General features: G+C 50.4%; 7 protein-coding genes across 7 annotated transcripts; 4 read left to right on the top strand and 3 right to left on the bottom strand.

Annotated features, from left to right (window-relative positions):
- Nucleotides 1–178: 178 nt before the first annotated feature.
- KD926_010933 (putative NRPS-like enzyme) lies at nt 179–3,460 on the top strand (the record flags this gene model as incomplete). Its single annotated transcript, XM_053103347.1, has 4 exons — nt 179–460; nt 522–786; nt 842–3,015; nt 3,068–3,460. 4 exons carry the CDS (start codon nt 179–181, stop codon nt 3,458–3,460), a joined length of 3,114 nt encoding a protein of 1,037 aa, XP_052953258.1.
- Nucleotides 3,461–4,295: 835 nt separating this feature from the next.
- On the top strand, nt 4,296–5,628 carry KD926_010932 (uncharacterized protein; the record flags this gene model as incomplete). The annotated part of the gene is made up of 6 exons (XM_053103346.1): nt 4,296–4,439; nt 4,492–4,568; nt 4,637–4,799; nt 4,860–4,904; nt 4,962–5,018; nt 5,338–5,628. 6 exons carry the CDS (start codon nt 4,296–4,298, stop codon nt 5,626–5,628), a joined length of 777 nt encoding a protein of 258 aa, XP_052953257.1.
- Nucleotides 5,629–6,936: 1,308 nt separating this feature from the next.
- KD926_010931 (uncharacterized protein) lies at nt 6,937–7,650 on the top strand (the record flags this gene model as incomplete). The annotated part of the gene is made up of 1 exon (XM_053103345.1): nt 6,937–7,650. The coding sequence occupies one exon, from the start codon at nt 6,937–6,939 to the stop codon at nt 7,648–7,650; it is 714 nt and encodes a 237-aa protein (XP_052953256.1).
- A 267-nt stretch (nt 7,651–7,917) lies between these two features.
- Nucleotides 7,918–9,717, bottom strand: KD926_010930 (putative flavin containing polyamine oxidase; the record flags this gene model as incomplete). The annotated part of the gene is made up of 5 exons (XM_053103344.1): nt 7,918–8,915; nt 8,968–9,271; nt 9,326–9,463; nt 9,509–9,539; nt 9,593–9,717. 5 exons carry the CDS (start codon nt 9,715–9,717, stop codon nt 7,918–7,920), a joined length of 1,596 nt encoding a protein of 531 aa, XP_052953255.1.
- A 581-nt stretch (nt 9,718–10,298) lies between these two features.
- Nucleotides 10,299–11,174, bottom strand: KD926_010929 (alpha/beta fold hydrolase; the record flags this gene model as incomplete). Its single annotated transcript, XM_053103343.1, has 1 exon — nt 10,299–11,174. One exon carries the CDS (start codon nt 11,172–11,174, stop codon nt 10,299–10,301), a length of 876 nt encoding a protein of 291 aa, XP_052953254.1.
- Nucleotides 11,175–12,778: 1,604 nt separating this feature from the next.
- On the top strand, nt 12,779–14,509 carry KD926_010928 (uncharacterized protein; the record flags this gene model as incomplete). The annotated part of the gene is made up of 7 exons (XM_053103342.1): nt 12,779–12,821; nt 12,890–12,939; nt 12,990–13,021; nt 13,084–13,259; nt 13,317–13,597; nt 13,700–13,874; nt 14,280–14,509. The coding sequence occupies 7 exons, from the start codon at nt 12,779–12,781 to the stop codon at nt 14,507–14,509; spliced, it is 987 nt and encodes a 328-aa protein (XP_052953253.1).
- Nucleotides 14,510–17,022: 2,513 nt separating this feature from the next.
- On the bottom strand, nt 17,023–19,513 carry KD926_010927 (putative C6 transcription factor; the record flags this gene model as incomplete). The annotated part of the gene is made up of 6 exons (XM_053103340.1): nt 17,023–17,599; nt 17,656–18,000; nt 18,112–18,285; nt 18,338–18,489; nt 18,581–19,168; nt 19,391–19,513. The coding sequence occupies 6 exons, from the start codon at nt 19,511–19,513 to the stop codon at nt 17,023–17,025; spliced, it is 1,959 nt and encodes a 652-aa protein (XP_052953252.1).
- Between the last annotated feature and the right edge of the window lie 154 nt (nt 19,514–19,667).

Raw genomic sequence — 19,667 nt, 5'->3', positions numbered from 1 at the left:
GAGTATCTGTCCTCTGATTCAAGAATATAAATATCCGGCTCTGCCTGCACTCTGGTAGAATTTCAATCAGCCAATTCAGTTCATCAGTCCATCAGTCTACGAATCCAGCCCTCATACAAACACACCTTAATTTGTCTTATCTACTTTAATTTTTCATACCAATAATTCAAGACTCGACATGCCTCAAGAAGCAGGACGACGCTTGCCTGTCAACATTGTCGACGACCTTGCCTCGTCATACCCGACACAGCGTCTCGGAATAGTCCCTAGGGGCCTGGACGTCAAGGACGGCTTTCAAGATGTTACCGCAAAGGACCTCGCGGATTCTGTAAACGCGATGTCGTGGTGGATCGAGAAGCAGATCGGACGGGGTACTGACAAAGAAACTGTTGCGTACATGGGAAGCAATGATATTCGGTATTTGATTTTTATTCTGGCTTCCCACAAGACCGGATACAAGGTAGATAGATGTCTCGTTCCATCGTCTTTCATTTCAAATGCTAACATTCGGGAATCCTTAGTTGCTGCTCCCCTCTACTCGACTGTCTAATGAAGCCTACGAACACCTTATGAACGCCACAGAATGCAAGAAATTCTTCTTCACCACAAAATACGAACGAAGGATTTCGGAGATCAGGGACTTCCGTCCAGGCACACAATACACGAAAGTCCCTAGCGTTGATGATGTGCTTATGACTGTCGGAGCCCAGCCATATCCTTTTTCCAAATCCTACGCCGAGGCCGAAGACGAGGTTGCATTGATCATTCATAGCTCTGGCACTACAGGTAAGCTTTCATGAACCAGACCGGTTTACAGTGTACTGATTGCAACTTCCATTAGGCATGCCGAAGCCCATTCCCATGACTCATGGATACTGTGCCACGTTTGAATTCAATAAACATGTCTCTAGCCGTACCGACCGAGAGTGTACAACGCCGCACAAATTCTCCTCGTCCCAACCGTTCCTTGCGACCACCCCGGCTTTCCACCTCATGGGTCTACTCCCTTACATCCAGGCCATATTTTTCCAAATTCCCTTCGTCAATCTTCCGGACAAGCCGCTGTCTGTTGAGCTGATAATCGACACAATCCGTGTCACGCGACCAGCGGCAGCCTTACTTGCTCCATCACTTCTAGAAGATATGAGCCAGTCACAGGAAGCCCTAGAGTGCCTCAGCTTGCTGGACTCTGTCTACTTTGCCGGCGCTCCTCTGGCTAAAGAAACCGGCGACAAGATCTCAGAATATACGAAGATAATCACGCTTATCGGATCTACTGAGATGGGACTCATCATTTCGTTTGTCCCCGAGAGCCAGGACGACTGGACCTACTTCGAGTGGAATCCGGACTATGGAGTGGATATGCAAGATGTCGGTGATGGGTTGTACGAACTGGTCATTCCCCGTCGGGGGGATTCTCGGGCTATCCACGGTATCTTCCACACCTTCCCCGAGAAGCAGGAGTACCGAAGCAACGATCTCTTCGTTCGACACCCTTCGAAGCCCAATCTCTGGAAATACCACGGTCGCCGTGACGATGTGATTGTCCTTAGCAACGGCGAAAAGCTCAACCCGGTGACGTTAGAGATGATCGTTGGAAGTCACCCTCGCGTCAACCGTGCTCTCCTCATCGGCCAATCACGATTCCAGACCTCCTTGCTTATCGAGCCGAAGTGGGATGAAGAGGGAGAAATAGACGAGAAAGAATTCATCGATACCGTGTGGCCGACTGTCCAGCACGCAAACGAAACTGTCCCGAATTATGGTCGCATTGCAAAGAACAAGATCCGACTGTCGTCTCGCGACAAGCCCTTCAAGGTGACGCCCAAGGGTACGACCCAACGCAATGCCGTGAACCGGGACTACAAAGATGAGATCGAGGCGATCTATTCGGCTGCCGACATAGAAGAGCAAGTGAAGCTACCCGAGTCTCTTGACGAGGAAAGCATGGTCTCCTTCATTCGCCACATCATTTGCTCTTTGATCGACCGTGAAGACATTTCCCCCGAGGACGATCTGTACAGCTCTGGACTGGACTCGCTGCAGACGATTCAGCTCGCGAATACCCTCACCAAGGCTACTTCCTTCCAAATTCTCGATGCCGACCGGAAACCGATCACGCCCCAGCATATTTATGCTCACTCTACTATCTCCCAGCTGGCACAGTTCCTGCTCACTGTGCTGCGCGGAGATATCGTGTCTGTTGCATCTCGGACAGATAGAGTCAACAACATGGTGTCCAAATACACCAAGGAGCTTCCTTCAGTAACACGTGATAACTTCACACTTCCTGATAAGTCGACTGTCATTCTAACTGGATCGACCGGCTCGCTCGGCACATACCTTTTGAACTCGCTTTTGCATGACGAGACTGTGGCCAAGGTCTACTGTTTCAATCGCTCAGACGCCCAGTCCCGTCAAATCAAAAGCTTCCAAGACAAGGGGCTTTCTGCTGCTTCCTTACACAACACCAGCAGAGTTGAATTCCTCACGGTGGCCTTTGGCGAGCCCAAGTTCGGTCTTCCATCTTCCAAATACCAGGAGCTGTTGGAGATGGTAGACGTCATCATCCACAACGCCTGGAAGGTCAACTTTAACCATCCCCTCGAATCATTCGAGAACCCTCACATCAAAGGACTGTTTGAGTTTGTCAAATTCAGCATTGACAGTAAATACAACGCCCACGTCTCTTTCGTCTCATCGGTCAGTACCATCGGAGGATGGACAGAGGACATGGGCCCACAGGTCCCAGAACTGCCCGTTGAAGACCCAGCTGCAGCCCTAGAACAGGGATACGGCGAATCGAAACATGTGTCAGAGCGTATCTGTCTTGAAGCGTCGCGTAAGTCCGCCGTGCCGACGAGCATCTTCCGAGTGGGACAGATCGCCGGTCCGACTACCAAGGAAGGCGCCTGGAATGTGGACGAATGGGTCCCCACTTTGGTCAAGACATCGAAGTCACTGGGCAAGGTACCCGATGGTCTTGGAGGATATGAGATGGATTGGGTCCCTGTGGTAAGCATCTTCCTTTTTCCCAATTCCCAAAATTAGGCTAACAAAATCGCAGGATACTCTGGCCACCGTCATCATTGAGCTTCTTCAGACGCGACGCAACCAGCTCTCTAGTATGCCAACTGCCTTTTTCAACCTCGTCAACCCGAACAAGGCACCCTGGGCTTCCATGATCCCGGCTATCCAGGATAAATACCCGGTCGAGCCAGTGCCCATCAACGACTGGATCAAGGAGCTCGAGAACATTAAGAACCCGTCGGATGAAAATGTCCGTCAAAAGCCTGCGCTGAAGTTGTTGGACTTCTATCGCGGACTGGCCGGTGGCAAGGAGATGCTCTCCGCTGAGATTGGCGTGTCCAGGACGAAGGAAGCGAGCAAGACGATGGCGTCGCTGGGATCGATTAATCGGGCTGAGATGGCAAATTGGCTGAACCAGTGGGACTTTTAGATGGTTTGGAAAGTTGTGTAATAGTTATTAATATGCATACAGAATGAGCGAAATTTAGACTTTTGTCATTTTATCATCTGGATTCTTCATTATTATGTGAGATACCTTCTAACCCCATTCACTCTGCGACAAATCCAATCGCCTAGGCACTTTAGCCCCCCACAGTTTCAAGGTCCAAATGCTGTAAATGTATGGGCTTTGTACATGAAAAGTGATAGGTAAATATCTGATAAATCAGGCACTCATAGACCTTAGAAATCCATCTTTGCTCTGTTGATCTTTGGAGTGGAATCACTAGAGCCAGTAGACCTGCGTCTGGGGCATTCAATTAGACCCTGTCTAGCTAACTAGCGCCTGACCCCAAGGCGCCATGCCGCTCAGCAGTTAGTCTCTGAACCCCCGCATAACGTTAACAGATCCACAAGTAATAGGCCTTGCCCAGCCACGATCATCGTTTTCTTTGTCGCTATTTTTAATAAATCTTACCCGGAGACTTTCTCTTCGAGTTTACGCCTGCCACCCATTCCGTCCTCTGGACATTCAAACTTCATCTTGTGTCAAATTCGGTTCATCATGCCAGAGGCCACCCTTACCCTCGTCCCGTATGGGCTATATCTGGCTCTCCTCTCGGTTCTCTCCATCGCTCTTTATCGACTCTACTTCCATCCCCTTTCCCACATTCCAGGCCCTCCTCTAGCTAAGATCACATATCTCTTTGAATGGTAATACGACCTCGTTCTCCCAGGACAGTTCATCTTTCACCTTGAAGACCTTCATCGAACATACGGTTCGCGATCCATATTCGAAAAAGGTGCACAACCAGGCAAACTAATTTATGCCACCAGGGCCCATTATCCGTATCAACCCCAACAAGATCCATATCCACGACCCCGATTACTTCGATCAAGTCTACCACCAGACCAATGGGCGCACGAACAAACCACCACACGTGGCGGGAGCTTTTGGCGCGTACCCAGCGGTAAGGGAAAGACCGCAAGATCGGAAACGGGCAGCTAGCTAACAAGAGCTAGATTATTGGCACCCAGGCCCACGAGGTACATCGAGTCCGCCGCAGTGCCGTCAGTCCTTTCTTTTCGAAAAAAAATTGGTAAATGACTTGGTGCCGGTGATGCGGCGGCCGATTGACATTGTATGTAATCGTCTACGTGAGGCCAGTGGCAACGGTGATGTACTGAACATGAAGTACATGTTTGGGGCGGTGACGCTTGATATCATCAATGATTATGCCTTTGCCAGGGATCCATATTATACCCTTCAACCAGACTTCGGGCAGAAGAGTTTCGACGATGTGGATGGATTCCTGAAGTTCAGTCTTTTGGTAAGACGTTATTGGTGTAATTCATTTGACTGGTCAACGCACTGACTGGTCTGGTAATAGAAAATCCATATCCCGTGGCTCATGCGTTTCACTTATTCGCTTCCTGTAAGCATTTGCAATTCTTCTGTTACCCAAAGATAGGGAATGCTAAGAAGTTGTCAGGATCGTATCAATAAGATACTAGCACCGGCTATGGCTGACATCCTAGACTTTCGGTTGGTATGTTCCCAAAGTCTTAGCAGCAATCTCTGCTCGTGGAAGCTGTGGTAATGGAAACATAGGAGCTATCCCGACAAGTAGAGGCCATTCGCAACGGTCAAGACACAGCACACGAGCACACCGACCATCGAACCTTATTCCATTAGCTCCTGAACAGCAAACTACCGGCCAACGAACTAGAAAAATAACGCCTACGAGATGAAGCATTCAGCGTTATGACAGCTGGCTCAGGAACCACGTAAAGAAAATGTCCCGATCTGAATTCATCATCGCTTTAGCAGACAGAAAGAACTAACTAGCACGCTAAGCAAGGAACGAGTCCATTCGCCAGAAATTACACAACGAACTCTGCCCTGCGATCCCTGATCCGATTCATCCCCCATCTCTAACTGCACTAGAACACCTTCCATACCTATCCGCCGTCATTGATGAAGGACTCCGGCTCTACGGCCCCGTCACACATCGAATCACCATCCAACTCCCCGACCGGGCCCTACAGTACCATGGATACAGCATTCCCGCAAACACGATCATCGACATGACACCGTACCGGCTCATGCGAGACGAGGCGATCTTCGCCGAGCCACAAGAGTTCAGCCCCGAACGATGAATCAACAACCGCAAGGGCTTAGAGAAATACTTATTTACGTTCGGTCGCGGGTCGCGAATTTGTCTCGGGCTGAACCTTGCGCGGGCTCAACTTATCTTGATTCTCGCGGCTGTTTTTCGTCAGTTTGCGTTTGATGTGTCTGCTGTAGTGAAAGAGAGAGATATTGATATTAGTCGTGATTTTCTCATGGGCGCTCCTGTTGAGGAATCGCCGGGGATTTTGGTTAAAGCTTGGAGGGTCTGAAAGTGTGTATTCTTGAGGAGTAATTGGACCTTTGAAATCAGTCGAGAATATGTTTGATTCTACATATTTTGCTCCTTCATTTAACTTCTTGACACTTTCTCTGTAAATCTATTGGGAGGCGATTCTTAAGATAGCTGCTTTAGGGTATTGTTTACCTACTCCTCAGTCTTTAAGCTGTCAGTATAACACATGCTTACTGTCATGCGAGCATTCCAGATTCAAGTGAATTTGGACATCCATAGAAAAAGCAAGAACAGAATGCGATTCTCGTTTTCAATCACCTTCTCACGACGCTAAAGAATAACCAGGAGTTTTGAGAATCCTGCAGAACGTGCAACACAGGCTACGAGGGCATCAATGGCGGCGACGACAAAGCTTCTCCTAGAAGACTCTCGCTGATCGAAATATTTATTCCCGGCTCGTCCGGTTATCCACATCATGGAGCCCGATTGATGTGAGTTTCCATCGGAGGCCCCGTTTACGGCTCCACCCTGAAGTTTAGCGCTCAGTGCCGTTAACAGTGGTTTGCCCAGACAATAATAAAATGGTCTAGAATGTACAGTACCGATGGAGCTTAGCGAATCTAGAAAAAATCAGAAGTGGTCTCTTAGTCCCGCTAATTTGGCGATGATTCAAAGCAATTTGCCATGAAATTTATAGTACGTCTGTCCTTCAAAAGTCTGAGCAGAGTATAGAACCCATAACAGTTCTCAATCAAACCAGCAAAAAATTCTTCTCACTCCTATCCGGTGCGAACCGAACGAAACCCAAAACTCCGACGAACTACTAAACAAAGTCTTGTAGCTAACCAACTAGCGTACCAAGTCCAGGTACCGACCAGGCAACTAAACACTGCTAGGCTGATATGCTCCAGCAGAACCAAATGGGGGCCAAAACTGACAGGAAATAAAAACCCAGCAAATTCGCCTTTCCAGCACAGTCAGCCTTCCATACCAATCCGAGAAAACAACTTCCACAAGCCACGATACGATTTCCTAACACTTCTCCTCAATCTATCTACACATCCCACTCACCCTCACATTAACCATCTCGCCATTCCTCACCATGGCCCTCACACCCTCCACCCTCAGCAAGAACATATTCAGCGCATTCGCCATCCTCCTCCTCACCACATGGACCCTCACCGCACTGGCGTTCACAGCCCTAAACGTCCTCAACACCAATAGCACCTACATCTCCTCCATCGCCTCCATCAGCCTCCTCACATTCCTACTCGCTCGACTCCTCGTGATCTCCCACCCAACAACAGGTTCCGGGACTGGCACTCATGACACCGAATCAATCGCACACATCCTAACCTCCGCGCATCGCCGCTCCCGCAAAGAAGCCCTCCTCCTCTTCACGCTCACCTGCACCTGGTTCTACGAACTCCTATGTAAAGTCGTGCTCCTGTTCTTCATGACCGTGTTCGGCGGCGTCGTCGCAACAATCATATATAACGATCCCGAGGGATTGCGCGCGACGGATAACATGGGTTCCGCGCAGGGTGGGCAGCAGGATGATGATGCAGGGACGACGGCGTTGGCGGAGATTGATCAGTTCAAGACGCGGGCGGGGGTAGATTTCGATCCCTCTGTTGTGTTTATGTGGATTCCGCCCAGGATGTTGGTTTATTTTGCGGTGTTGGTGTGGGTGAATTTTGTGGGTTTGGGGGTTTATGTATTGAGGTATGCTTGGAGGGCGTTGAGGAGGGTGGTGCGTGAGGAAGGAAGTGCGAGTTCGGTGCCTGTTGTGGTTGAGAAAGCGGATGGGAGATGAGATGTTGGATTTATGTGATGATAGTTTTGAAAAGTTCTGTGTTTATAATTGATGTCATTAGAAAAGAAATCAAACTTCAATGCCACTGAAAATCTGTCTTGTCCAGCATGATCATTCGAGATGAATTTGTGACTAGATGCCAACTCATTTCCCCTATTTATGCTCCAGCTATCTATAAATCTCGTCATTGACATCGTCATAGTTTATTTGATCGACGTGAAGTCTAAAATGAAGCCAGGCTGTCTGATCCTATTAACCGGAGCCAGACTAGTCCTCGTTGTTATCCACAAAACTATTCCCATCCCAGCCATTCACAACGGTATAATCGGCCAGGGGCGTGGTCCCATGAAGCTCATCATAATGCGTTCTCGGTCCACACTTCAATTCATTTCGCTTGCATCCCCTCAACAGGCGGGAAATCTCCCGTCCGGCGTGCTGTCCCTCGAACCAAGCCCCGTGCAAGAAACCGAAGTACGTCGGACTGGTCGCCTCCCCGGCAAACCACAGCCGGTCGGCGTTCGCGCGCAAGTTCTGATGCATCTCCAGAGTCGTACCGGCGGGCCAGTTGGAGTAACTGCCGAAGGCCCAAGGCTCGGTGCTCCAGCGCGGGTACATGAATGCTGTGGGCTCGGGGACGTTCTTCTCAGGGAACATCTTGCGCAGCACGTCCATGATCTCGGATTTGGTCTGCTCATCAGACTGGCGCTCGGCACGGTAGGCGAACTCGCTGGTTACAGTGACGAAGATAATATTCGAGCCGGGGTGGAAGCCTGGTGTGGAGAGAGACTGGAAGATGGGGTACCAGCCGCGAGTGTGAGGGTCTGCGTATAGGAAGTACTGGGTGTCGGTGGGCCAGAAGGTCTCGTTGAACTGCATGAAGATCTTGGTGTAGGTGCCCATGGTGAACATCTGAATGGCGGTTTGCTTCCATTCGGGCAGTTCAGGGTGAAAAGCCACGGCGTCGTTTTGCAGAACCCCCAGCGAAAAGGTACAGATGGCGTAAGCGGCTTCAACACAGCTGCCGTCGCGGTTCGAGATGACCACTCCGTCTTTGCTGTAAGTGATGTTTGTGATCTGGGTGTTGAGATGCAGACGGGTGTCGTTCGGACGCAGGAACCGGGACGACATCCCTTTGACAATGTGATTGAATCCGCGCTGATCCGTCACGAAGTTGTCCTCATCGCTGAAGCCATTGGAGGTCAGGTTGTCGCCGGCAAATCCGAACACCAGCGAGCTCTCCAGTGGCGAGTAGGCACCCTCGAAATCTGTACTACTCAGCTCATCTCCTCGCTCATTGAGAAGAATGTTTTGACGTACCCCAGCTCCACCAGTCAATGGCCTGCGCCTCCATATCATTGGATTTTGGTCTCCATCCGGCGAGAGCCAGTCCAGCTTTAGCCGATTGATCTTGCAGATTGTCCTTGAGCATCGTCCCGGCCCTCTGAGACGCGATCTCAGAGGCTGCGTCGTATTCATCCTGCAGATGAGAATAATCCTTGAAGCCGTGTTCGTTATACGTCGAGACGTTACTGTAGTTGGAGTAGGTTGTTGATAGATTGAACTCTTTTGCCAGCGTCCAGATAGGGTTTTCATGGGTCTCTAGGCTGCCCAATCCTTGCACCTAAATCCTGGTCAGTCACGCTCTAAGTCGTTTGTGACTTGGTAATCAACATACCCAGTTGGCGCCCATTTCTACCACATAAGGCTTGCCATCTTTGTTCTTTCCGAAGTTCTCATGCCATGCGCGGCCTCCGATCCGATCGCGATATTCCAGAATGAGAAAGTCGTCGACATTGTGTTTCGAGAGGGTTTCCTATCTTCGTTAGTCAGGTCATTGATCGCCGATGAAGAGACTTACTGCAGCAGAGATGCCAGCCATTCCACCTCCCCTGGACTCGGTCAGTTCGCCATGTCAACTCCAAGTCATGCACAATCAACATACAGAATCGCGACCGTAGTCTTCTTGCATGTTCCCTCCTGACCTCTCGGAGGATGCGAGACATGGGCTGCGCCAGGCTGAACAGCCAAAACACCGAACGCCAGTGTCAACAACGAGGGAACGAACATTTTGAACGACGATGCACAAAGTCCGGCCCTGGATCTGCGGGCGAACCGACGCTACTTAAATGTTTCCTGCGCGATCGGCCCTTGTCAAGTTCCGCTGGAGAAGTCAAGTACGACTAGGTCCGTCCCTGCGCTTCCCAGTTTACGCGATTGGGCAGGTCCTTGCGGGTCTGGACGATCGTCGTGGCTTTTATTGATTGTCTCTAGCGTAGATCTTCCTCGGCGTCCGATAAACAGCTTTCCTCGGCTGGGATGACTGGTCTGGTCCTAGTGAATTCCCCCGCATTCCCTGGCAGCGAGGTTTATTGGGAGGGTGTTGCTGATATTCACGGATGTACGGAGTAAACAGGTCTCTTGCGATCTGATCTGCACTCGGCAGAGAACAGGGTGTACACACTCCCACCGACACTGATGATGTAGTGCATCCGGCACAACCATGGGAAGGTGGAGAAAGGTGGAGATGCAAAAGACAAGATTATCGATTGTCTTGGAACGGAGCAGATCGGTCTATCACCGGAGAACGGAGTACACCGAGGTCTCCAATTACGGCTACGATCGCCCTCTACCGCGAGTGGAGTGAGAGATCACAACCTCGCCGTCTCCTCCCTCAACTCTGCGATCAAAAACCCGGCAAATTCCTCATAGTCCGTCACATATCCCTCATGTCCGCCCGGCCCAACCTCCAGAGGAACCCCCAACGCATCCGCCAAACTCGTCACTGGCCCGACCGCAGCATTCGGCGAATTATACGACCCTCGCATCAGCACCAGACGATCACGGAACGGTCGCATCCTGTCCATCTCAAACTCATACTCTAACACTTCGGGCAACTCGTTCGTCAACCAGTTGAGCTGCGCAACTCGCGATAACGAAGCCAATCGGCGATACGTCTTCGTCTCTTTCAACCGCTCCAGCTCCTCGCTCCGATGCACCCATTGTGCGATCAACAGGTTAAACCGCGCCTCTCCCAGCTGGTGGGACCGGGACCACAAGTCCGATTTGTCTTTGCGGTACTGCTCATGCACGCGGGGTGGGAGGAGCGCGAAAAAGGACGCCTCGTGCAATACCAGTTTCCGAAGCAGATGCGGTCGCGAATACAGCAGTTCCGCCGCGATCGGCGCGCCACTGGACGTCGTGAATAAGTAGACCGGACGGCCCGGCGAGACGTGCGCGATCAGCGCTGCCACGTCCTCGGCGTGTGTTTGGATGATCGTCTGGCTTGGAGACTTGTCTGCTGGATCGCACTTGCAGCTGCGGAAGAAGTAGCGACGGTCATAGAGCACGACGCGGAAGTGTCGTGCGAGGCAGGCGGCTAGAGGCTCGAATACTACGCCGGTGCCGTGCCCCGCGGGCATCATGACGAGGGTTGGGCCTCGTCCGATGGTTTCATAGTATAATGAGCCGCCTGAGACGGGACAGAGGGAGCTTGTCTGGACTGGGTCGGTCGTGGTGGTCGTCATTTTGGGTGAGCTTGATGCGAACGGAGATCAAGGGATGGACGAGGTCGCTTTATAGATATCGGATTTCAATTTCTACTAATCGAAGCCCAGGATCTCCAACACATCATCTTCCAGGGAAGACAACCGCCATTCGTTTATCTCTCGAACACGCGGCCACTACATTCAGCCAGAAAACCTGCTGTTTCCTTGGAAACAAGCTTCGTGCCGCAAACCAGGAACTCCGAAGTCTATGACTGACGGTATTCGAAGTTTATTTATGCTAATCTGTCCTTATTTCAACATATGCCATGATACGCCTCTTTCTGAACCCAGTTCTTCATCACGCGATGGGCTTCCACAGAATATCGGACCAAGTGACGAAGAGATCGGACTGGGCAATCCAATAGACATTTAGTAGATCCGGGATTGACAGACCGATAGTTATCATCTGACCGATTGTCTCGACACAGTTGATGGGCCTATTGCATCCATTCTGGCATCGCTCATGTCGCCACGATCTGCGGTAATCCCCAATACTAGGGCTGCAAGGAGTTGCTATGAGATCATGACGCCACATTCGAACCTTCAATCGGGCGATGCTGAGGCTGTAACTTATGTCTCACAACATCTCTCCTCTTCCGCGCAGTAATTCACCTATCAAACACGCCTATTCGATCAATTAATCCGAGCCGTACAAAAACAGCCACTGCCATGTGGTCTGGAGAACACCTGGGAACCGTCTCGTCCGAATGAGCCCATTTCTGCTGCCTGCAACTCCGCGGCCATCCCAGCCGCTCTTCCACGCATTAGTTCCCCGATGAGTATTTCCAGGGATACACTGGATGATGATAGGCTCGACCCATGCATACGACTCTGGTTGTTATCCCTTGAATCGCCTCTGGCGCGTATTCCTACTCTAGGATGGGCTGGCTTCTTTCTATTGGTCTACATCACAGCCGACATCAGCACTTCGCCACTAATGCATCTGAGCTGTCCTCGCAAGGAGCGGGTTGTTCGTGAGTCATAAACGCCCGATGGATGCATTTGCAACAATAGAGAGAGGTGCAGGTGCGGTTGTACTGTCCAACACAGCTCATTACCCGGGCCCGAACCGGGTGTTACTACCGACGGCGCTTAGGTAGTAGTACTCGAAAAGAAAGAATAACAGAATATATCCGAGGCAAACCTTGATTCCAAGTCAAACAATGCACGACATCAGAATCCCATATCCAATCATTCTCTCGATATCACCGCCTGAACACCTGTGTTAACCTTGCACGAGCATTGATAATAATAGCTATTCAATCCGAGCATCCACCCCGTCAGGCTCGTGGGGCAAATCTTAGCGCTCACTAGGCTACCACACCAACACCATTGGACACTAACAGCGGGCAAGGCTGCCTTGGCCCTCGAATGACCTTCCCCCCGCGATGCACGGACTGGGGCGTCCGGTCCCAAAGATCTAACGTTTAATAGGCAGACTCGAGGGACAGCGGCTGTGTTGTGTATCACTAATGCACGTGTTGCAGGGCCCTTGCCCGACGAATATAAAGCCGGCGTGCTCGGCTCTTTGCGATCGCTGGGGTTTCTTTTTCCGGAAGCGAGATACCCTTGTTACAGTCGGCATGGTGTCGATTCACGCTCGAGCTAAAATATTCGAACAGTGCGGTATGTTTATATGCATGTGCGCCTGCGTTAGGGTATAGTTGGTCATGTACTGATTTGATTGATGGTAGAGAACGAACCTTGGCAGAGGGGCGATTCGGATTTGTATGATGCGTTGACGGTAAGTGGCCAACGCTTTATAAATGAGAACAGTCACTCATACACGCGCAGAAGCCAGTTCGCGAGTCTTCTACTCGGTTAATGTGCGTCTATTCCTGCTACAACATACTGCACATAGGATAGGATATTATATTAATCCTTGCAGTTTCACCTCCTCTAAACCACTCGAGAAAAAAATACTCGAAAAAAGACGACTCGAAAGGCACATCCCGATCACATTCCCCGATGGATTCAGCTCTATAATCAACGACGACCTTAACGGTTCGTTTTTCTGTGACTACATTGCCTCCGACGATGACGACGACCAGATCATTCGCCACGGTATGCCTATTCCCGTATCCCATTAATCCCGACAACCATGACCTCTAACGAGAATAGTATCATGGACGTGTTTCAAAGTCAAAAAGGTCCACAAACCAAACGAATATGAATGGGTCCAGACCACAATTCTAATCGACTGGACGATGGCCGACAAGCGCCAAACTGTTCTCGTGCTGAACCTCCCCGAGCAACAACAACTCCGGATGCAGCACAAACTGCCGCAGATCAAAGCCCGAATCAATCCGTTCCGTTGGCATATGGAGTTCTCAAGCACCCTCATTACCCTATACGATGATTCGATTTGGTCTTTGCGAGATCTGGTTCGAGGTATAGAAAAGGTTCATCCCCCCTCGCCCTTGTCCTATCCCCGAAGTATCCATCCATCCATCCACCTGATTCCTCAACCCTAACAGATAAATATAAACTAAACTCATGAATAGTCACGAGACGGAGAAAACCCTCCACCAATCAATTTCCCTCATCTCCACGACACCGGCCGCCACATCTTCCACTCCAATGAGACGCTCGAGGTCGCTGAGAACACAATCCATAGTATCATCTCAGAACAGGCACGCTGGCGCGAAGAATTTCCCGACTCGCGGCAGAAAGGGAGAGGTGTGTACTTGTACACACAGCAGCGACTGTACTGCCTATCCAAGCAGCTCCATTCGCTAAAAACGCGGTCCCTATCGCTGTCGGAAAGGTTGCATAATGAGATTAACCTCGTTCGTGTTTCTTATCATCCTCCTTTTCAAATTAATTTTATCATCCTACCATGCACTCAGACTAATTTCAATATAAAACCAAACCCAGGCTTTTAACACCGTCTCTCAGCGCTACGGCCGTGACGCCCAATCCGACAGCGCGATGATGAAAACCGTCGGAGTCGTCAGTTTGGTGTATTTGCCTGGGACGTTTGTTTCGGTAGGCCAGCCCCCTTACCCTGTTGCCGTAGCACCACCTCCAATCCTTGTCCACGAACTCAACCCCAAAACTAACCATGATTAATAAAAATAATAGGGCCTCTTCGGCACCAACTTCTTCGACTTCGCGCCTGGAGACGACAGCGATTGGAAAACAGCCAGCACGTTCTGGATGTACTGGGCGGTGACGATCCCGTTGACGCTGGTGACGGTGATGATCTGGGTATTGTGGCATTGGCGGGTGCAGTTGAAGGATTACTGGCGGGTGCAGAGGGAGAAGTATCAGGAACAGCGGATGAGGAGGGTGGGAGGGGTGGTAGTGGCTAAGGGGGTTGTTTAGCATTTAGGAAGAGTTATTTCCTAGTTTTGTTTGGAAATGTCTGTATGAACTGTTACGTCTTTGATGAAATGAAGTTTCTTTACTGAAAAAATAAACATATTTAGAACAGTCAGAGCAAAGATCAGTCAGTCTTGGACCACTTTAAAGCCAGGAAGATGGGATCTCCTACCGGCAATGATGGTAAGAAATGGAAATAATGTACATTGACAACCCCCCGAACATTCCAGTGTTCTGCAGTGTTCACATTCATAGAGGAAAAGAAACAGAATGGTTACTACCTACTTAATATTAGCAAACACTTACTCTGTCTCACGCTCTCCTTATACAAAAAGCCTCGTCCAGAACGAGTCATCGCCAACCTGAACCGCAAATCCTTTCCCTCCAGCATAAGCCTCCCGCACACTCTCTCCCACAGATCCCACTCGCATCTTAGGATCCAAATCACATGCATCCAAATATCCCAAATGCTTCGCATAAGTAGCTTAGTTATCCCCTTTACACCAATTAATTGCAAGCAGTGGAAGGGTGGTCCAATTAGCAGATCCAAACCTCCCACGAGCAAGCAACAGTGAAATCAAGCAAGACCTGGTTAATGTCCCTAGGGCTGTTCTGACCGAGCATACGTATTAGGTATGTGACTACTTTACGTAGCGTACGCTCAATATTCCTTCAAGCTACGACTCCAGCTCTATGATAGTCAATCAAACCTGACATCTCTAAGCTTAACAGAAACCACGACTTTCGCAAACTCGAAGCCGAATAAATCGATCCTCCTGAGTATACAGAATAACGCAAACTGGAGCTTTTCGCAGCGAGGTAAATGAAAGTTGACTGCTGACTGCTAGTAGGATCCATCCACTACTTCCTAGTTGACAGTGTTATATCAGTGAGACGAATTCATTTTGTTCCTGGGACCTGGATCGATAATTTATATATACACTATGAATGCTGTACATCACTAGTCACAGATATTGTGAAGATACTAGGTCTGGTGAGGCTGGAATGGCTTGTTTTGGGTGTCTGTGAGTGCTATTGGTTTGGTGTTAGTATAACTGTGATAACCTCAGGAATGAGGAAATGATCTTTATTGTAGGCTAGTTACGAAACACTAGGTTGAGGAAAGAAAACGAAGAAAACAGCGATTTACTGCATGAAGCAGTAAACAAACCCACTGCGTGGGACAAACGAATGAAATGGTGCAAACCATTCAAATAACCTGAGTAAGGCAACGCTCTACACTCAGGACGTCTCAGGTCGTCACAATAACTAGGGATATATAAATTCGCGATACCATATTCTATATTCTCTATCATTCTTATTTATAAACTACCAATAGTCATTACTTATAAGTTAGATTTCCATTCAGGAGATTTTTCACATAGCAGAGTAAAAAGAACAATAAGAACCCACATTACTGGTGAATAGATATTCTTGCAGAACGAAATATGTAACGTAGCCAAGTTCGCCAAAACCTTGAAAATGAGGTCATTCACGATAAGTTGCTGTCTATGGAACATTATTTTAAAACAGTCTTCAACAACAGCGCCTGGCTAGCTCAATCGGTAGAGCGTGTGACTCTTAATCACAAGGCTGCGGGTTCGAGCCCCGCGTTGGGCTGTTGCTTTTTGTTTTTCTTTTTTTGGGGTTGGAGTGGTGCGGATAGGGAAAGAGATAGATAGGATGAATGGATGGGGATTTTTGTCTGGATAAGTGGCGTGGTAGATGTTTTTTCTTACTTAAATCATTAACTTAACATGAAGTAGGTAGTAGGTAGTAGACAGGATGATATGAATAAAGACATGCATAGAGAATCCCTTAAATTGCAGCTTAGTAAATTCTTTCAAGTCACTATGTATTAACCCAACATGGGTTCTTGAAATATGATTAAAAGATGCTCAACCAATTCATTAATATATAAGATAAAATCATTATTAAATGTATACACGCCCTAAAAGCCCGGAAAGTCTCTAGTGGTATAGAGAATAAACAAACAACAAAAGGACGATTTTCCGTATACGGTATGCTCTTCTTCCCCATAAAAAAAGAAAGTCAAGCATACGAACGCCAACTCCGAAATGCAAATAGTCTGATCGGGCGTCTAGGTCGTCTAGGTCATCTAGGTCATCTTAGGTCGTCTAGATGCTGTGCTATGCTGTGTGTGTGTGTGTGTGTGTGTGTGTGTGTGTGTGGATATATGTATGTGTGTTTAGTTGTGCCGTCTAGCGAGTTGTATGCAGTCGGTGGCAAAGGAGCGAGTAGTCGCATTCTCAATGGAAGATAAGTTTTCCTTGGAGGGGAGAGCCGGCAGATTTAGTCTGCTTGGACCGTTCTGTTGCGGGCAGCCTCCGGTTGCAGATGGTTATGTCACCTGAATACCCAATAATTTATGGATATCTCGGGAAGACCCGGGCAGCAGTAGGATATACTCTGTCTGTACCGGAAACCAAGCCGACGAGAGGAGTTCAGCAAGCAGGGAAGAATCCCAAACACTGCAAAGCAATCAAGAAAGATCACTACTGCCCCCCTCCGTCGACACAACCGTTTCCTCTCTCCCCTTTGAATTAGCCGACCGAGAAGCTTGGCCGTTTCCGTACAACACGCCGAGTCCCTGCCCCTGCAAAGAAGCCTGGCCCTGACCCTGAATTTCCAACACCGCAAACAACGGTTCCGTCTCGGTCGGTAACTCAGTCGCTCTTTCGCGGGCCGTGGCACGCAACGACCTCAGTATCGCCTTACTGGATTTCCAGCGTCGGGAGAACGCCTTCGCCGTGACGCTGATGTTCACGAAGGCGTCGCGGTTCGCCGGGTCGGAGAGGTGGTCGAGCAGCGCGAAGAGGGCGGCCGCGATGAAGTGGATGTTGTGGACGGGCATGCGGTCGACGCCCCACGAGGTGCGGTGGATGCGGAGAAGTTGGGAGATGGCGCGGGCGGAGGAGAGGCGGGGGTGGTTGTAGGAATCCTCCAGGTGGAGGTGGTTATGGTACTGAGAATGAGGGTGAGTGTGCGAATTTGGGGATGATGATGGGAGGGTATTTGAGAGGCCGTAAAGAGTCATTATAATGGCGTGGTAATACATGCTGTTTGTCATGTTAGTGGAGCTATCGAATGAGAGAGAACCAGACAGGACACGAACTGTAAAGACAAAATATGCGGAGCTTCAATCTGATTCCCCTTTAGACAGTCCGGCAGTCGATCGGACCACTGGCGTAACCGGGTATGCGCGTCCTCGATATGACGGTCGCACTCGACAGGGGACCAATCCGGGTCGCCGCGGAAGAGAAGGGCGCATAGGTCGTACGTGATCAGGTTTAACTGGCAGAGGGCGTTGAACAGACAGTCCGTGTGCGACCGAATCCCCTCGGCGAAGGTTGGGTACGGCTGCCAGTCATCCTGGTCGGAATCGTGACTGACCGGCGGCAAGGACACTCGTTGCGGCGGCTTGATGGGCGGCATCTTCTTCTCGAACAAAGCGTGCACCCTGGGCCTTTGGTCAGTTGTTCCCTTTCTCATGGATATAGCAGAAAGAACAAAATGAGAAAAAGCCAGGCGGGTTGATGGTTCCCGACTGGTGGGAACGGGGTCTCCCTACGTGGCGATATTGAACAGGCCCCAGTGAGTGTTGCTGATCACTCGGACCATGCGCAGAGTATCCTCGTCGGTTTTCGGCGCCAAAACCGAGTAAGTGTGAGAGAGCTCTTGTACGGAATATGCGAGTTGGCTGCGATAGATCCAACCTTGGCGGTCCCGACCGGTCATGGCGGCACTGTTGCAGGTAAGCATCACCACTCATCCAGCATAGAAGTCAAGCAACTGACCAAGTCCACAGCACTCCCAGTCCCTGTACCGTCGGAAGAGAAATCCTGCCTTCCTCCTTCTCCAGCAACCGTTTCGCCTCGTCGTAGAAATGCGACCCTCTCGTCGTCGGATCCTCCGCTTTCGCACACGCCTCGGGATAATCCGAATACGCCTAGACCACGAACATCAGCATCCAGATCCCACATTCCGTATCCACTCACAACCAAACAAGCATCAGAGGAAAGCACTAGGGGAAATCATACACACGCATCCGCCAGAATGATATTGACCAAAAACGGCGAACAATACGCCGCCCCCGCCTTAGACCCCGCCTTCATATCGCGCAAGAACCTCGAGCGATCAACCCAGTTACAGAACGGATGACACCACGTAAACCACAAGGAGACGAGATGCGACACGAAGTCATCGTCCTCGGTGACAGTGGTCCACGGACCAGCCGGGACGCGAAAGCGCGGAATATCCGACAGGCGCTTCGCATCGAGGATGCGACGAACGGACCGGGCCTCGTTCTGCTGCAACCGTTGTACCTCATTGCAGACCTCCACCAATTCAGGTGTCCGCGCCAGATCGGCCCGCGGTAGTTCGTGGTCGATGTAATGGCGCAGCTCGGTCAGGGAGGCGTTGCTGCGGATCAGGTTTAGGAGGGGAATGGTGCGTCGGTTGCCGCTCTCGCGCAGGATGCCGACCAGGCCGATCAGGAGGTCTTCTTTATCTTCGAGGAGGTCGATCTTGCGCTTCATGTGGCCGCGACGGCGTTTGTCGGCGGCTTGGTTGAGGGTGCATTCGAGGCCGTGTTTGACGCAGTTGGCGCAGGGCGAGTTGCCGGTGCACTGGGCAGAATCAAGGGCAGATTGTTAGCGACATGCGAAATGAAATTGAGGGCTTCGATCGAGTGCTTGGGAACGAGAAGTCATGTTGGGATGGGTTGGATGACCGGACCCCACTTGAGGGTCTAATGAGCTGGGTGGCTTGAGATGTGGATATCGGTGGCGATAAGGACGGCGAGACAGAGGGAGGGGAAATTGCACGGTGAGGGACAGACGGAGAGGTACCTTCAGTTTGCGCGCTTTACAGGCCAGACACGCGGTGCCGACATTCTTCCTGCGCTGTTGAGCATCGGGGCCGGCGTTTGCACCGGTCGGAGCCGGGGCCAAGCGACGTTTGGAGTCGGACATGGCGAGGAATCGATGGCCGATGAGGGGAAGAAGAGGCGAGAGGGAAGGAGGGGGAGGAGGAGGGGGGGAAAGAACGAGTGGAAGTCAAGCCATGCTGGGCGTGTACAAGCAGGGACGAGACAAGGACGAGAGGAGCGGAGAGGAGAGGAGGGAG

This window comes from Aspergillus affinis (genome assembly GCF_023601865.1).
Source record: "Aspergillus affinis strain CMG 70 chromosome Unknown NODE_89_length_159264_cov_88_822291, whole genome shotgun sequence".
NCBI lineage: Eukaryota > Fungi > Ascomycota > Eurotiomycetes > Eurotiales > Aspergillaceae > Aspergillus > Aspergillus affinis.
This window is presented reverse-complemented; position numbering and strand designations above follow the sequence as displayed.